This window comes from Anopheles ziemanni, chromosome 2, assembly GCF_943734765.1.
Source record: "Anopheles ziemanni chromosome 2, idAnoZiCoDA_A2_x.2, whole genome shotgun sequence".
NCBI lineage: Eukaryota > Metazoa > Arthropoda > Insecta > Diptera > Culicidae > Anopheles > Anopheles ziemanni.
Window position 1 is genome coordinate 76,435,359 of NC_080705.1, and position 17,825 is coordinate 76,453,183.

Here is a 17,825-nt window from a genome sequence, read left to right on the forward strand (position 1 = left end):
ACTGCTTTTCTGTCAAATAGTTTGCATATTTTGAAGAAGCTTCCATAACAAATGGTCCTTAAATCACACAAACAAACTTGTTCTCGTTGCTCTCGATCTAAAACTTTAAGGGAGAAATTAAAAATTCACATTTTTGTTAACCTTCAGGGAGGAATCAAAAAGTATCATTTTTGTTCCGATTCTGGACAAAATAAAAATATATTATGCAAAATTTATATTCTCCTTTTAAACATGAAATAAATTGAAAATGGAAATGCCTCTCTCTCTCTCTCTCTCTCTCTCTTTCTCTAATTTATGTAACCCTGTAAATGGTTTGTCTAGATCAAAAACAACTTCTTCTTCCACCGAACCATTGCATGTTGCGCACGAAAGTAAACCAAACACTGTTCAAGTTCAAGAATTAAGGTCTAGCCCAAGACCACCCCGAAGAACTAGACCGCCCTGTGGGTAGTGAGGCGAATCAACCGCCTTACCCACTTTCTACCGCTGTAACAACTTTAATCGAACGAAACCATTGGGTAATTATTATTATAAAAGCAAACCTCCAATGTTTGCTCATCATCAGTTTGGAAGCTTCTGTTGAAGGTGCAGGTGAATTCTAACCCATCCAAAAATGTTCAAACTACTGCTTCAGCTCGTTGTTCTGGTGGCGTTCGTGCATGGAGCGCCGGCCAAGAGGCAACGCCAGGCATACGAAACGGTAGTCAAACACGAACCGCAAATAGGCGTCGATCAGATGCAGTTCGAACCGGTCGATGCCGGCATGGAGATGGCCAACGAGGAGTTGGGTAAAGACGCACCGGACGATTACTACGCCTACCCGAAGTATCAGTTCGAGTACGGTGTGAAGGATCCAATCACCGGCGATCACAAGAGTCAGTGGGAAATGCGGGATGGTGACATCGTGAAGGGTAAGTTTGGAGTAAGGGCTGCTCAGTGTGGGTGGAATAACACGAAGTTTTTCCTTTACATTCCTTTGCTTACCACAGGAGCTTACACCCTCGACGAACCAGACGGTACGCAGCGCATCGTGGAGTATCGGGCGGACGATAAAAATGGCTTCGTAGCGATCGTGAAGAAAATCGGTAAACCGATTCACCCAGAGGAAGGCCAAAAGATGGAGCGATCTGCAGCGCTAGAACACCACAGTCACAAAGTCGGACAGAGTTACAGCAAGCTGAAGAAGTTTAGCTAAGCTGTCGGAGAGGCAACAAAGCCCCTTAGTGTACATATTCCGCGTCATAATGGTATGAATCTGCATAAAATAAATAGCTCGCGATCAGCCAAACATCAGACACGCTATTTGTGGGGGTGAATATTGGAGTTGCTATACCGAAACCGTGTTTATTAGAAACGTAGTGTGTGGGTATTGACAAACAATCCCCTGCAGTGACATGCGATTGTGTCCGAAGAGTGGCACGATGCAATGAATTGCTGATGATGTTATGTTCGCTAGCCGTGTCGTATAAAACATAGGTATTACTAACTCCTTTTTATTTCTGAATCAAGCAAACTCCACGTTTTTATAATGACCTGTCAACAGGTAATAAAATTGTAAAAATTGTTGCTTTGCAATTATGATGAGTGTTTGGTTTTGATATTTTGATGTTTTCCTTTTTAATTGTTATTTTAATGTTTACAAACAGAAAAATCATTATTCATATTCACATACAGAAGTAAGCAAAACAGTAACGACAACCGCTTGGAATTTACCTTTAGTACCGCATTGTAAATGTCTAATGTAAGTGACCAATGGTGCCAACCTTAGCCTCTCGTATCTCATGGCTTTGAAAAAAAAACGTGGAGACACCACTCTCTACAAATTTACTACAAATAGCTGGATACTTAACCTGAACCACTCGTCCAACGAACGAACGGTAAGCTGGAACATGCTATTATGGCTAAAATGTATTGAAAATGGAATGTACCTCCTAAGACCTTCAAACTCCGCTCGCGTCTTCATACAAACCGCAGCCCGTTTGGTTGGTAGCCGACCGAAAACATCTGTTTACAATAAACCTGCCCAAGTTTAGCACTGCCCAGCGAAAGAAACAATCATCATCATCATCACATTCCGCACCGTCGCATCCCATCCCGGCTTCCACGGAAAACACCCATCCACCTTTCGCAAGCAAAGTCCTTCGACAAGTTTTGTTCAGGTAAAGTCGCGGACCCCGGCCACCCGTTGATTACTTCATTGTACAATCAATAGGTTAGTAATATCCGAAACTCGTGCTACCCGCTCACCCGAGCTGCCATCAGCACGACCGAATCGAACGGCGGTGTCCTCTGGTAGGCTCATCCTCAATGGACGCAGATATTATCTCATATTTTATATACCTATGGCAAGTGGGAGAATAAAAAGCGAATTCGATAGTGAACAGGTACCCGCGGTGATCGTGCATGGTGTAAAGACTGCCATTGGCACAGTGGGATAATTTCAATTATTTGGCCGAGCGAATGAAGCTGAACAGTGGGAGATTTCGCAGGACTTGTAACCGTAAAACTCATAAGTAATAATAGGAGATATTGTGATGCTCAAGATTAGAAAAGATCTACACGTTGAAGTAAAAAATAATCTTTTTAAGAAAACAATTTATGTCCAACGAATGTTCTAAGCGATCCCTTGGTACGCTCCGTAGTGACATACATATCCGACGCGATCTTCCATGGCACGTAGACGACGAAAGACGTCACTTTGAGAAGGGGGGTTCGCAGCATTGACTGTCGACCCGATGGCGTCTTCCACCGGTAAATGTTCTCCCCGGAGCCATCTTTTGCTTGCCGTTTGTTGATGCCGTTGATTGCGTTCCAATGCGCTTGGAGGCGCACTCGTTTTACCTCAACTACCCCCTAGCTGTTCCAATCACCACCGACTACCACCCCCCGAAAACTATTACAGATTCTTACAGCCTCGCCTCTCGCTTGCTCGTTGCCCATAATCTTTTACATGTCTTAGCCTTCTCCTTTGCACTCTCCATTTACCATCCTCCCTTAATGGAGGCACGTTCCGAGCCCTTGCTAAGATCCTAACGATTCTCCTCACGCTGTTCGGGGCACATACATTCACATGGCAGCCCACTAACACCACCACGAGCGAGTAATTTCCTTGGCGCACGGTGCCACTCTCGGTAGGGTGCGCATCGGAAACCTAATTTTGTTGTGCTGCTCCAGACGAACGGCGGGCAGAGTTTCATCATCCATCGATCGATCGATGGGTCGATTGATCGTCGCAAATCTCGCTGGTTGCCACATCTCACCGCCGGTCAGGGTGTGCAGAAGTTTGCTTTCCTTGCGCAAACCCCGCCAATTTCCCGATTTTCCCAAGGGTGAAAGAAAACCGACGGTCGCTTCTTTCTTTCACTCCGTGGTGTGCCTCGGTTATCCTGGACGGGAACCGTTGCCATCGCTTATCCATCCAAGCAACCCAAGGTGAAGCAAAGAAACGGTGAGGAAGATAGTGTACGTGTGTGAGTGATTATTGGTATTGGAAAAGGAAAGAAACTGTGATCCGCAAAAAAGTGTCAAGTGTCGTTTGTCAAGCGGTTGTAAAACTCAATTAGTTCACCCAGCACTTGGATGGTCGTGGTGCAATCAAATACAGAGCCTGCTTAGTGATTGGTTAGTGGTGCAAAGAGTTGACTACATCGCACATCCATCAAAAGCCGCCACTGATTTCGTGACACCTTTGGGGTAGTGTCGTTTTTTTTTTATTTCATCTTCAAGTTCCATTGCAGGATCCCTTGCCACGACGTGAGTCGTCACCGACACGACACTCTCCACGTCTGAAGATCCAGAAGTTCCCGCGCAGATTTAAGGTAGGCAAAAGTTCGTTGAGCACGAGAACCTAAAGGCGAGGATAAACTGGGCTGAGAAGGAGATAAAAGAAACCCCGGGTGTCATCTCTCGCCGTGAGCTGACGAAAAAGCAAAGTACGTGATTAATCACCTTAACTTTTATGTGGCGCACGGTGCTCGGAGTAGTGAGAGTAAACGAACCGCTTGATTTACGGCCAGCGGTTGCAAAATGATAAATTCCACCATAGGATTATGGGCCCAAGCCGTCCGTGTCCGCGTTGGGAGGGCAAGTCGGGCCCGGGTTTATTGTCGCATCGCGTGCACCAAAATCATCACGGATCGGATTATGATCGATCGTAAAAAGATGATCCAGCACTCACCGGGGTCTAAGGCGGTGGTGAGAAATTTCGGAGTGAAAACTCGTTAGCGTAATTGAAATCGTGTGCCAAATGGAAAAACATAACCGTCCGAGCGAAAACCGTCCACGGACCGATGCACCGATCATTTAGCGTACTTCTCTTCCAGCGGTAGCAATCACTTTTCCCAGTGATTGGTTGTCTCCCGCTGGGAAAGGAAAGTTACTCAATCGTGCCGCCCATTTACCCCCACGGTTGTGTTGTGATAACGACGATGAAAACTATCGCCGGGAAATTATGAAGAATTATTAATCACTGCAAACGGACCGAATGGTCAACAACTTAAGCATTCAGATTGTGCTGGATAGAAATGGAAACTCATGTTTTCGACATCATTTATCTTGCGGGGCGAGCTTTTGCACTTTGTGTTTCTTTACTTCTTCACCTTTAACGAAACCAGTGCAAAACACCACGAACCTTTTGTGAACTGCGTTTGCTTGAAATTCCCACACGTTTGTTGGTTGTATTTTTATTTTTATCGGCCGCTTTTGCATCCAAATCGTAGACAAGCTCAGTGAATTATTATACGTTTTCTGTGTCACTCATAACAAACATTATCGCCAGAGCTCACTAGGAGCGTTAGGTGAGTGATGGAGCTGAACTCCATATGAGTAAGAAGTGTCATTTGTCAGCGCCGAATGAAGTTGAACTGCCATTTGACCTACTCTGCGACGAAGGAGTTCATTCACAAATAGAATAGGAGAAAATGAGATTTTTTTTCTTAAATATCCCACCATGTTAAATAGATCTAAACTACTGATAATGGTAACTTTACACAGGATGAACTTTGACATTTCCTACGTCACCATACAAAGCACTTCTAACTATCTACAGTTCCATCACACGCAGCCTATTGTCCTATGCAAAAAACTACACAATCGATGATCGAACTCGGTGATTCCTCGCGGGTTCTAACCATTAGCCTAATGGCACATCTTACTTTAGTCACTTAAGATCGTTCTCCAACGCCATAGCGTTCAACCTTCAACTGCGCGAGCAAAGGTTATGAAGCAGCAGCATTTTTTTAGCTTAAGTATAGAAGCAGCAACGAAACAATATAATCAACAAGCGGATGAGTTTTGTATACTTCTTTATTTACGTCCAACTTCTAAATGGTAGATAAATAAATCATACAGGGTTCATAAAATGCCACGAAACAGCAAACGAGTACAAAAGACTTCAACGCCATCGGTGCAAGCGACGAACGCTTTAGTTAATTGGTAAAATGTGCAACAATGTATGCGACACGGACGGACATAATGAAACAAAACATGCATTATTCATCAAGACTACCCTAACTCGCTGTTAGCCAAAAACTGCTTGCCTAGAAATTTCAATTAACGCTGGGCTGCCTGTTAACACGAGCCCGCCTTTGGGCGAACAAATCCTTTTCCATAAAACCCGCCAGCCAACGCCCCACGGCGACCCTGTGAACCCGCGGCCGATGGGTGCTTAATCATTGTCAGCTGGGTGTTGCTTCGATCTTGCGGGTCGATCGTTTCATAAACCATTTTTATGGGATGTTAAGAAGATTTACGATCTGATTCTCGCGCAGGGTTTTTTTTATCTATTTCAATATAGAATCATTTTCCTTATCGTTTTCTCAACGGCTGTTTCAAAATAAATCTAAAGGCTAGAAGTGCGATGCTTTATCATGCTGGTATCAGTGTGCCGCTCGTGCAAAATCGACTGCTTGATCCAAATAGGACTCGGGTAGGAGTGCTGCCTGCTCGATGGTGGCCAGTGGCGCTCCATTCCAAGCCCAGTGAGCTGATAAATTGTTAATAACCGGACCATAAAGGAAAATTTATTTACCACAAGGTTAGAGATGGCGAAGCCGTCGAACAAGGTGCAGCGCGGGCGCTCGAGAGATCACAGCTGATTGCACCACCCCACCACTGGTTGGTTGGTTGGTTTGAAGTCCCCGTGGAAATGCACCTTGCATGCAGTCACGTGCGTGTGTGTGTGTGTGTTTATGTGTTGCAAAAGAGATGCTACTGGCCCGATAGCCGTACCGTCCGGTACCGCAGCAAACCGCTGGAAATGGCCGGAAAATGGTGCTAACCTAAATTTTCCAAATCACTTCGGTCCAGAATTGGTGTGTCGAACCGATGTGCCGCACTTATCAGATCGGACTGATCGAGACTTGCCATGGCGGTGACGCTACCGGCAAGCGAACACTTACCACCGAGCGGCCTCTAAAACCGTTTGTCGTCACCTCAGCATTAGCTTCGATTTCTTGCCCGGCGCTTTCGGCGTGCGACTACAAATCGTTGTTCGATCGTATAAATTCTTCATTAGCACATACACTTGCAGCAGTCTTTGAGCAAATCGATTGCTTCCGTCAGAAAATCAGCTGCTGTTTTGTGTAGGCTCCGCCGAGGAGTTATTCAGCAATATGTCACGATCGGGGCACACAAGTAACACTGATGAAGGATTCAAATACGATCAATAGGAGCATGTGCAACCATGCAATGCTGTTTCGAGCTTCCTGATCTCACGGCTGCAGTTCAATTAGAGGAGTTAATTTACATGCAAATATGCTATTGCAAAATATGTCAAGGTCGGAGATATTTGAATAACAAATTGTTGAAGATACAGGCTTAGTTTGAACCAGTTTTCTAGTGTGACTATAAGTTGATGATAATGTATAATTCTGCATCTATCGTGTATGATTTTTTGCTACAATTAGAAAATTCAAGATGAAGGTGAACAATCATAATTAACTGTAAAATTATACCACGTTTTCATGGCCAATAAAGAGTTCCTCGTTAACGTGTGACGCATGATGTGATGCAGGGCCAACGAAGACTGATTCCACGCTCAACTCTCATCATGAAAAAATGCATATACCACAACAGCCTACGATCGTTAAGATAGTCTCCTATCCACGACCTTTCATCCGACCCTGAACTCACGAAAATGTTTGGCAGCGACGCGTCAAAGGGTCACACGGTGATGGTGAAAAATTAATTATAACGGTCTAATTTGATGCTCCACACCAGACAGACGCGATGACCGCCGACATTCGGTGGCTCGAGCGGGGCGTACTAAAGGCGAAAATATTCAACCGCTTTCAGCCCCATCTCCATCCGATGGCCTTCGTCGCCGTCGGACGGATGACGTTGGCGATGCGACACGCTTCGGATGGGTTGGTCCACCACCCAATCTGGCGGCCAGCCTCGGGCCCTCCGGAAAGTAATTAACATTTTGAGATCATCGCTCAAAGCGGGAGTTGCCATTTTCCCGCCACCGGCGCTCGAACAGAAAGCCATTTAATTTACGATCAACCACCCAACCCTCCCATTCCCTCCCCCGGGGGGTAAGGTGTGAATAGAGTTCATGAACCCTTCGTGTATGTACGTACTTGCAGCGAAAGGGTCGGCTCGGTCTCCGACCACCGTAGGTCACCCAAGAAGCGCTGCGATGGTTATCATGATTGAATTTACGAACTTTACTCCGTCGTTCGCTGAGGCCATCTAGCGTATGTGGTTGTTGCGCAACGGCAAGTGGCGTGGTGCAGATTGCCCTTTAGAGATTCTTTGCGCTAGGACCAACGTCATCGGGGCAATGATTGGCCAAAAGTCCTCGATCCCGTACTCGGATGCATGATGACGCTAGACATTAATCAACCCAAGGATGATGTTAGCGAAACGGATCGATGTATTGAACAAAGCTTACCCCTCTCGGAGTGCATTCAATGAATCAGGCCTCTTATTGCTTGTAGGGCTTTAGTTTTCAAATAGTGGTTGTGTGGAAGTGATCATTAAAAGGCTGCAATTTGTTATATTTCAATACTGTTGTATTTTTGAACGATAGTTGAAATCACATACAGAATTAATTAATTTCAATGATGGCCAAAAATAACCAATCGCCAATTTTCATTGTCCTGAGACTACTGGATTAGATTTGATGTTGACGATCGTTTATTTTTACACAAACGATTGCTTAATCAATCGAATTCATCAAAAATGAACGCCAGGCGGAAGATGAAACGATTATTCCACCAGACAACGCCGTTAAAAGTGATTTTTACTTGTTAAATTTATGTTTTTATAACGTTGATTCTTTGACACTGTAACCAAAACATATGTATCTGCTTTAAGCCACGTGCTTTTCGAAGGTTATTACCCCGTGAACTCACGGTACGGTGGAAACCTTTCACGGTTCCAATTTCAATTTTCATTCCAAAGATGCATATCTAGCGCTATCGGTGCGACCCGCGATCGACACTAGCTGTCTCCGAGCCTTCGGCGTGGCGTAACGTAACATACGCTGTAGACCAGGGTGTGACATTTATAACCCGGTGTGTCCTTGGGTGAACGCATGGAAGCGGGTAAGGTAGCAAGAAAAAAGATGCCAAGATGCCGTACGACACCCGTTAAATCGGCCCATCCGTGGCCTGATTTGCATGAGAATAAACAATAGTGGTGGCGTCGGCATCGCCAACCGACATACAGCGACGCCTCGCTATCGACCGCGATCGTATCGGATCTGTCGGTTACTTTGCACCCGGTAGCGGCCCGCGTTGCCGTACCGGTTTCCGAAATTGGTTCATCCACTGCAAGTTCGCGGGCCGAGAGTTTGAGACGGGGAAATGGAAACGGGCAGACATATTTTCCAAGCACGAGGTGTAGTAAATATCGAATGGCACAAACCAATCTCCGACCCGTTGTCGCACACCTCGGGAGCGCCGGTTTCATCTCCTTCGGGGTAAAAGTGTGAAGTCGCAACTCCGCAAACCGTGCGCGGCACTCGACTGCCCTTGAGAGGCTTATTATTTGCACATGACGGCACAACCGATCATGCCAGCTTCAATGCCAAGTTCACGAAAGGTAGGAAACGATGTGATGATCGCATCGAAACGCGACATACCGCGATCAAGAGGGGTTGGCAAAATAAATTGGCAAATGGTTCCGAACCCCTACCTCCCTCGAGGGTTGAAGTCCGGGTCGGGATGGATGGGAAGGGATCGGGTGATCCAAGGGTCGAATGAAGTCGATGAGGAAGTGAGGATGAGCTAGAAGGGAGGGAAATAAACGGCCATTAATGATCCCACATCGGCGAGCGCTTTTGTTTCCTCGTGTCGGAAATCAAGATGAACCGCTTAGCTAAAGAAGACGTTTCATCAACGTCGACGCCATGCCAAGCGCACTGACGTCCGAATAAATCACCGCTAACCTGTGAAGGAAAAGAAAAAAAACAACGGAACCTTAAACAGGTAAACAATCCAATAACCGACCGACAGCAGCTCGTGACGTGGTTTTATGTTCCGTTTCCTATAAACAAACAGCCTCCTCGAATGGTTTGGTTGAGAGCAACAGCATATCCTCTGCCTGGTTCAGCAACCTGTACTAAGACGAATCGTCACGATCTTCCACAAGGGTTCGTTTGCGGGAAGTTCACGAACAAAGCTAGAATGTCCTTGGACTCATGGGAAAATAGAGGCAGATGAGCCTTCTATACTGAGTTCTGCTTGTTTCTTCACCTGTCATCTGTTTGCAAACCGAGGTCCCGATATGCGAGAGCAAAATTCAACGACTCAGTAGAAGGTTAACAGATGTTTATATTCTGTATTGCGTTCTAAAGAAGCGTTGAAAAACAATACTCGCATACAAAATATTGAAAGTGTTTCATTACAGTACAATATCGAAATTGAAAACAAAAGACTTCAAATTCTTATCCTATTCGTTCCTATATTGCAATACGTATTTGTAGAAGAGATCATTCAAATCAGTGTGAGTTTCCTCTGCATATGTAGATATTTATAAGCCTTTTGAGTCATCCAACAGTAAGCTTCAATTCCCAGATTTTTCTCATGGCTTCATCCAAAAGTGTTCAGGTTCTTTGTTATCTAAATCAGTGTTTGAGCTGCTAAGTCGGTGACCAGCGAGAACGCCAAACTCACTGTCAAAACAACTGAACTTTAGCGATCGATCGATCATGTCAAAATTCGGGAGGAATTATAAACCGGCCGCAGTCGGCACTCGGGATAAATGTTTCATTCAAATGTCAGACCCATTTTGATTCCATCCCACGTACCACATGGTTGATCCTCGACCACCGTCAGCACCGTTGCTACAGAATGGGATCATTTGGGAACATACCGCACTCCTTCCCCGTGAAGGTGACACCACACAAAAAGGTGTTCTTTTTCTCTAGCAAAAGGCTTAGGTCCAGCTTATTAATTCGCAGAAACCAATCGCCCGCTGGCAATTCGGATGGCTGCGCGTGGAAAGCACAGGATAAAAATTCCCCCCGAACAGCGCACGTTTGATCAATCCGAGCCAATGATCGAGTCGCTTCGCTGCGACGCAAATACCAAGGTCATTGCCTAAAATCAGGGAGCAAGTGAACGGAACGGGCAGCAAGAGGTAAACGACATTGCCACAGGGGGCGAGTCTTTGAACTTAAACGCCTCGCAAGCGACGAACCGGCCCGATACGGTGTGAGCCGTGGCTCGTACATCCATCGGGATCATTTCGCGTGCCATTTTGACAGGAAGTGGAATGGTAAGACGATGGCATGATTATGACGGCCCATTGTTCGCCAGACGAGGGTTGGGTAGAATTGTTCTTCGGCGCTCGTAAATAAGCCGCTGGAAACATTTCGCTGTGATTAACGCACGACGATAAGATCTACACAAGCGCTGACTTTACAGCGATCTTTTCAACGAACAGGTTTTTAAAGAAGAATTGATAGAAATGCCACGAGCCCACCAAAACCATGGCGACTACATCATCTATCAAACAAATCATACCTCAACCATGCAATGGGTATCGCTTTCAATGTGAAGACCACCATTAACACTGGGAGGGCTGATTTTGTGTGCTATAAATAACTCCCGAGCTAATTACCTAATGTTCCATTCCAGATGAACCTGTTTGTGATCGCCGCGGTTGGAGTCGTTGTACAGCTTTTCGCCCTGCTGACGGCGGGCGACCATTTGGTCGAGTTTGTATCGAACTATCAGCAGAAAGCTGCCGTAAGTACACCCTAGCAGTGCAACTTTATACGCCAAGCGTGTACCGAATAACTGGATTCAAATTAATTACACATCAAACGAAATCGTAAAAACCTCAGCAGCTTTTCCACTTTGCGCAATCATGTCAACATGAGAATTTGAAAATTTTTACTCTGATTACAACAAACTTGCTGCAGCTTGGAACTGCTCGACAGTTTTACCCCAAACAACCCCAAGCGAAGCGGTTTAGGTCGATGGTATTCACCTTAAGAGCCTACTGGCATAGCTTTGGCAATAAATCATACCAATACAGCATCGGTACTGTGTTGAACTTTTCAGCGAGAATTTACGGCGTTTAAATTACTTTCAATTAGCGAAAGCGTACGTACGTATCTTCGACTTTGGTGCTCTCTCGGATTAGCCAGTTGGACTGAGGAAAAATGTCCGAAGACCCCGGACTGAACTAAACTTCCCAAGATCTGGTATGAAGTTACTTGGAGTGCATGAACAACATGCCGATTGCAGTCAATTTTAAAGCTTTGAATTCTTTTTTTCATATCGATATGGGCAAGACACTGTTAGCTGTCATATGCTTTGCTTGATATCTTTGACATAAGATCACATTTCAATTAGCGATCCGTAAACCGTTATGCTCTTCGCCACTACCTTAATTTTACTACCTTTAGCAACGCTACCATTCCGACGGATTTATTATCATTTGATTCCTTCCGCCAGATCGATTACTCCTTCCGGTACTACATCGACCATCCGCCCTCCGGTGTGTCGCTGGATCACTGGGAAAACCGGAAGGGAGACTACGTGCACGGTGGCTACGGTGTCCTTGAGCCGGGAGGATTCGTCCGCACCGTTCACTACGAAGTCGAAGGCGACAGTGGCTTCCGCACGGTCATCAAAACAACGGCACCGGGTAAGATGCAGCTTCAGATTCTTGGAACAGCTGTAACCTTCGTTTGGGGTTTTTTTCATGCCTTTTGCCAGGAAGCTCCCAACAGTACAGCATACACAGTGCGGGCAAAAAAACGCCGCCACCGCAGCCACTATGGAACACCAAACCGGTAGCGTTCGTGCAGGGAGGCCATAAATCGTAGCTGTGCCATAGCCTACAACAGCCAAGGGGGGATCAATACCGTAAATGAGTTGAGTTCTGTGACACATGTAGTTTTAAAAACGATCGCGTGAGCATATAGTGTAGTGTTTATCTGTATGTTTTTGTTTTACTGTCAAATCTTAAAGGTATGGCCGGCTCGAACAGGCTTTGATTCGAACCTTTTTTATGTGTATAGGGGATTTTAAAAAGTAGAAAAAATCATTACAAAATATGTGATGGTTCAATTTCAATAAAAATAATTGTATATAAGCTTCTTAAGATGTTCAAAGAGCAAATACCGGCAATATTATTATAAATTTATTGTTTCTTCGTAACTTCAAAGCTAAAGAAATAAAACGAGAACGAAAGAAACGAAAACTAAAAAGGCCAATAAAAAGTTGCTTTCATCAACCCAAAGCCATCACTTCATTTGATCAGATGATTGAAGTTTGCTCTGCTCCTAATGAGGTTCCATCTATACACAGACAGGTTGCTCAAAACGAACCTTAAGTTCAGGGCCATTTCAGTGCTAAAAAAACTCTGCCGAGGGTTCAATCAACTGCAAATCGACAAAAGACGTTTAATCGTAGAACGAATTAAAAAACTGGAATCCAATCGTCATGCGTTTGAAGCAAAGGAGCTTTCGTGAGGTTGAAGTTACACAAGTAAGACGTTTGAAAGCCACTGGAATCAAAAAAGCTGCTTGTTGCCGCTCGTATGTCAAGAGCTTTATGATCCTCGCCACCCCTAAATTTATGTTCACTATGAGTTCATCCGCTATGTTTGATGGATGTGCAAGCTTTTAGAAATCTACTATTAAAGCTCTTCACGCTTTCACGAATTGCTTAGTACAACAAGTTTAGTAGTAACGAAACACACTAACTAACGCTTTAACAGACGACTAAGAGATAAAAAAAGATTAGTATAGCGAGCTTCGTAAAGCAACGTAAATCGATAAAAGAAATTTACTGTTTCATTAAATATTCTTTATGTTTTGGCAAAACTAATCAATGCACACCTAAAGAGGTAAAACATGGTTATCTAAGATCAATTTTTAATTTGATTTGTCAATCTAATCAATTCAATTAATAATTAACAATCATACAGTATCATATTCATTGTACGACATACAACCCATCCAGAGTCCAACCTCCACAACATTGGGAAGAGCCATTATGCAACTGCCACGATTGGCCGATTGTAATATTCCCCATCGACCGACGAAGCACCTGGAAAAAACTCCAACTGGTCCGGTTTTATTGTTGTTCATCTCCTTCTGGAAAACAACATCTTGACGAACGCGCGTGGACAGGTCTGATATAAGAAACAGCGCTCGGCGTGCCCAACTGAAGTGTAGACCTGACTCCCTCAACAGCGTCGGGCGGGTGGGCGGGTGGAAAACTCTCACTCTCATTAATCATAAACAAACCAACCAACCGAGGGCCCCGGCGCCAACAACAACGGCCAACGCAAACAAACGCTCTCGATTCACCAACGCCGTTAAGCCAAACGAGAAGCATAAAGTGAAAAGCTTTACCAGAGCATCACAGCAGGGAAGATGTGTTGACGCCACGGAGGCTGGGTGAGGGTGCAATAAAAAGCAGCGGGCGGTGGAGCAGAGGCAAGCATGAAAAACGAATGCCCGCGAGGGGTAAAAGAAAACTAATAGCACAACTTTAATGCTCACAGAGAGCAGCCGAGGCAGTTGTTGAGCCAAGTTGCAGGCGGAGGCGAATTCAAGTTCAACATAATTTTCTTCACTTTCAGCTTCATTCGCGCTCGCTTATTGCATCAACCGTGCGGCTGAAGGCTCCCGGGCCACCGCTGTCGAGAAGTAGGTCAGTCGTTCTGCGCACGGCGTCGAAAGGCGAGAGTCTCGAGGGGGTCTCGAAGATCGGCGCATTTGTTGACGGTAGCATACAGTGGCCACCACATTAGGCACGCGTCGTGCGCGATTGTTTCCGCGAATTAAATTAACGTGGATCGTTGACGGCGCCGGCGCAACGCGGGCTTTTCGCGAACCACGCGAGCGACTTAACCCCGGACCCAGTGAATATATTAGACTACCTTTTGCATGTTGCTGCAAAACCGTGGTTCATTTGGGAAATGAAAGATATGCATAAATTCAATTATGAAAATTTAAAAAGCCAGGCCCAATCGGACATCAAAGGTTACTTGCCGCAAATTGTTTACTGCATTTTGTATTGGATTGGCTTCCCTAGAAATGTATGAATTTGTTTTGGAATCTCTAAATAAAATGGCGACAATCAAATATTTTTCAGGGTACAAAAATCATTAATCTTTAGGATATAAAAACGTCCATTAAAGAGATCGGAAAATCAATTCTTATTGGTAAGCATGTTATAACTAGAGTTGTGTAAATCCGATTCAGATTCATGAATCTGAATGAATCTATGCCTTATAAGGGATTCATGAATCTTTCGCCGAGAGATTCATGAATCCCAAAGACACACCAAATGGTGTAAAGTCACCAACCAAAAGTCGGTTGAGGGACCCCCCTTTTTGAATCTCGCCAAAAGATTCATTAAGCACAACACTAGTTACATATAAACATTTGCTCTTCAAAAAAAAACGTCGTGAATTAATTCGCAACCGAGTTTTAATAGAAACCTTCGCGAAATTAGCCTCCTCAGTGCGGTAATGCAATCGTTCCAATAGGCATCTATTAAAGTGTCATCAACGCACGCGTCTTGAAGCAGCGATTGTAACCGTTTGGCTCGCTGGAAAAACGCTACGATCACAATCCGGGTGAACCGCCGAAATCTACCCCACGGCCATACGCCGAGAAATAAAGCGATCAATCAGCACGCGCTCGATGCAGCAATTAAGCCCTGTTTTTCTACGATTGATCCATAACGCGGAACCCGCGCGAGCCCTTGCCCAACGGTGCCCTGGAGCTGGTGCAATCGGTGAGGCCATCGCATTCGCAGCATTTCGTTGCCGGGCGACCGCGAACGCGAAGCCTTTCCCGTGTGTCACCGGCGTTGGGTTGACTCGTGCGTGTGTGTCTCTTATGTTCCAGCGACGCTTTTTCCTTTGCGTTCGCGGGGAGTCTCCGCGGGTGGGCTGTGGAAAACTAGTAACAAAGATCACAACCGCTGCTGTCCCTGTGCCTAGGCCCTAGCGTGCATAGATGTACCGGCAGCAAAAACAGAGGCATATCTGTAACTGTTTCTTACTGCCCAGCCATCACCGGTTCGGTGCGCTTTTTGAAACATACTTTTTTTCCATGTTTACACTAATCGATCCGCCGAACAACGATGGCCCAGGCTCGCCCGCGCGATGGATGCAAATATGTATGGACGTTGCAACCTGGACCCATTTCAACAAGTAGCGGCAGTTACCGGTGGACCAGAGCATGCGGTTTAATGCTTATGCTTTTAGCGATTGCTTCACTAAATGGATCGAGCGGGAATTTGTCAATTCTGGTCCAATTTTGTTGTCGAGGTTTTCAGCATAAACTCCTTGTTTTCTCACACTATGATGAATCGTATTTATGTTGCTCGGTAAGCATATCAATGGTTGACCAAGTGCAAAAAAAGCCCTGTGGTTTTGTATTGCAAAATTTGGGTTGAACGCATCGTAAACGGTAGCATTCATTTCTATGTTTCATATGTGTATTTGCAGAACACAGTTCAAATAAAGGGAGATTGATTGTGTCATACACAAACTCATTTCTTCGGTATATGATAAGGAGTAGACAACGAAGTAGTTTTCAGAAAAAAAAATTAAATGAAATAAATGCTTTTCATTTTACTCAATGTTTAAATTCATATTAATGCTATATTCTACGTTCGCATACACCGGAATATTTCAAATCCATACCAGATTTTCGTTTTATAAAACAAACATCCAACCCTAAATCAAGCTCACATCATCACCTTGAGCCGCGCCGCTGGCGACCACCATCGGTGGTCAAAGTTTTTCCACGGCTTCACTTTTTCCCTCGGTTGCCTTGAAAATGGAACATCTAAAATTGCGCTGGTCATGGCGCGACACAAAACTTTCATCATCACAGATCGTAAAAAACCGAACCCCCCTTCATCATCAAATCCGTTACAACCTGCCCGAGCTTGACCGAGTGCCGCAGAGTACATTGGTGTACGCTTTCGTTCATCTGATTCATATGAGGTGCGATTTGAAGAAAAAAAGGCCAACCAAACACCAAGGTAAATGTGCTCTACTGGTAGAACGCGAATAATAATGGTGGATGTTACGTAATGTTTAATGTCGCACTCGGCGTTCTTCAGAATGGGATCTAATGGTATGTAATGAACCTATTCGCATTTGTTTCATGTGCTGTTTAATTGTTCAGCGGCGCAGTATCAATGGCGAAAGCGTACGTAAGGTAAACGATCAAAAAAATTGTTATCCTTTTTATTAATACCTTGGAAAAATAAAAGTTCTTGTGTGGAGCTCCAACTCATCTACCCAAGGAAATTTTTCACACTCCAAAACATTACCATTTTACATTTCTTACGTCGCTCCGGCTTATTTTTTTTCATCTTTCCTCCGCTCGGTTATTTTTCCTCTTTCCTTTGTCAGTTTGACGGAATTAATAATATCAGCACTGACAGCTTGATCGTATCTTGTAAAGGCCACCGGTCAACTCGATCTCGTTCCATCGGTTCGGTATATTGAGGGGGGCCACATAAAATTCCGAATCGTCTCGCAATGCAACGGCCATAGCCGTCGGCAAACGGATGGGAAAGCGATACTTTATGAGCGGTGGACACCTGTCATGGGCCGTTTTTCAACCGATCGGTTGACGCATTTCCGGCGCAAAATGGCCCCTACCTGTTGATGGCTCGTTTTCCGAGCTGATAATTAATTTTCGATTCCAAAACGCTCGGTTTTATCAATCGATCACAAAGCAGGTCAATGCTCGCCAGGTTGTCGGCCAATGGAAAATGTTTTGGAGGGGTTTTATGCAACTAATGCGTTAATCAATTGTATAAGACGACATAAGAACCAGAAAATAGTAACAATAAAATTAATCTCACACCAATTCAATATAAACAAAGAAATTGAACGAAATTAATCATACTTTGAGATAATTGTAATGTGATAAATTTCGAAAACATAATTCAAATACAAAGTATAAAGATGTGCTAAAACCAAGAGAGTCGTGAACCAAACGAAATTTCTCAAGTAATCATTTGATAAACAATAATAAAAGCCTTTTCATATATTTTCAAATGCAATTGGTATGAAAATGCATCGTGGCCAAGGGTGTGCTCCTTCGCCCTTCAATTAGCTCAAATTAAGGATACAATTTGCACATTCCACAGAACGATTGACACATAAACGCAAACACGCACCAGTTTAGAAGTTGATCAAGGTGGCAACAACGCTACAATTAATTCTGTTCACTTGTCGGAAAATTCATTAAGTGTTCTCACGCCTCATTACCCCAAAACTGAATGCATTTTCACGCACGATGGTACGATGCACAAAAATGCACTGGCAAAAATGTAGCACAAAGCATTCGGAAGCAAAGGGTAAAAGGGCGTTTCCGT

General features: G+C 44.5%; 2 protein-coding genes across 2 annotated transcripts; both read left to right on the forward strand.

The window, feature by feature from the left end:
- Window positions 1-613: 613 nt before the first annotated feature.
- On the forward strand, window positions 614-1,195 carry LOC131282897 (adult-specific cuticular protein ACP-20-like). The gene is made up of 2 exons (XM_058312443.1): window positions 614-911; window positions 990-1,195. The coding sequence occupies exons 1-2, from the start codon at window positions 614-616 to the stop codon at window positions 1,193-1,195; spliced, it is 504 nt and encodes a 167-aa protein (XP_058168426.1).
- A 9,892-nt stretch (window positions 1,196-11,087) lies between these two features.
- On the forward strand, window positions 11,088-12,286 carry LOC131282031 (cuticle protein 8). The gene is made up of 3 exons (XM_058311413.1): window positions 11,088-11,198; window positions 11,913-12,105; window positions 12,177-12,286. Exons 1-3 carry the CDS (start codon window positions 11,088-11,090, stop codon window positions 12,284-12,286), a joined length of 414 nt encoding a protein of 137 aa, XP_058167396.1.
- Window positions 12,287-17,825: the final 5,539 nt, after the last annotated feature.

Excerpts from the sequence above, each read along its gene's own strand:
- LOC131282897 (XM_058312443.1), top strand. The coding sequence starts at position 614 with ATGTTCAAACTACTGCTTCAGCTCGTTGTTCTGGTGGCGTTCGTGCAT. Across the intron at positions 912-989 it reads GGATGGTGACATCGTGAAGG|GAGCTTACACCCTCGACGAA; the intron begins GTAAGTTTGGAG and ends TGCTTACCACAG.
- LOC131282031 (XM_058311413.1), top strand. The coding sequence starts at position 11,088 with ATGAACCTGTTTGTGATCGCCGCGGTTGGAGTCGTTGTACAGCTTTTC. Across the intron at positions 11,199-11,912 it reads ACTATCAGCAGAAAGCTGCC|ATCGATTACTCCTTCCGGTA; the intron begins GTAAGTACACCC and ends TCCTTCCGCCAG. Across the intron at positions 12,106-12,176 it reads CATCAAAACAACGGCACCGG|GAAGCTCCCAACAGTACAGC; the intron begins GTAAGATGCAGC and ends GCCTTTTGCCAG.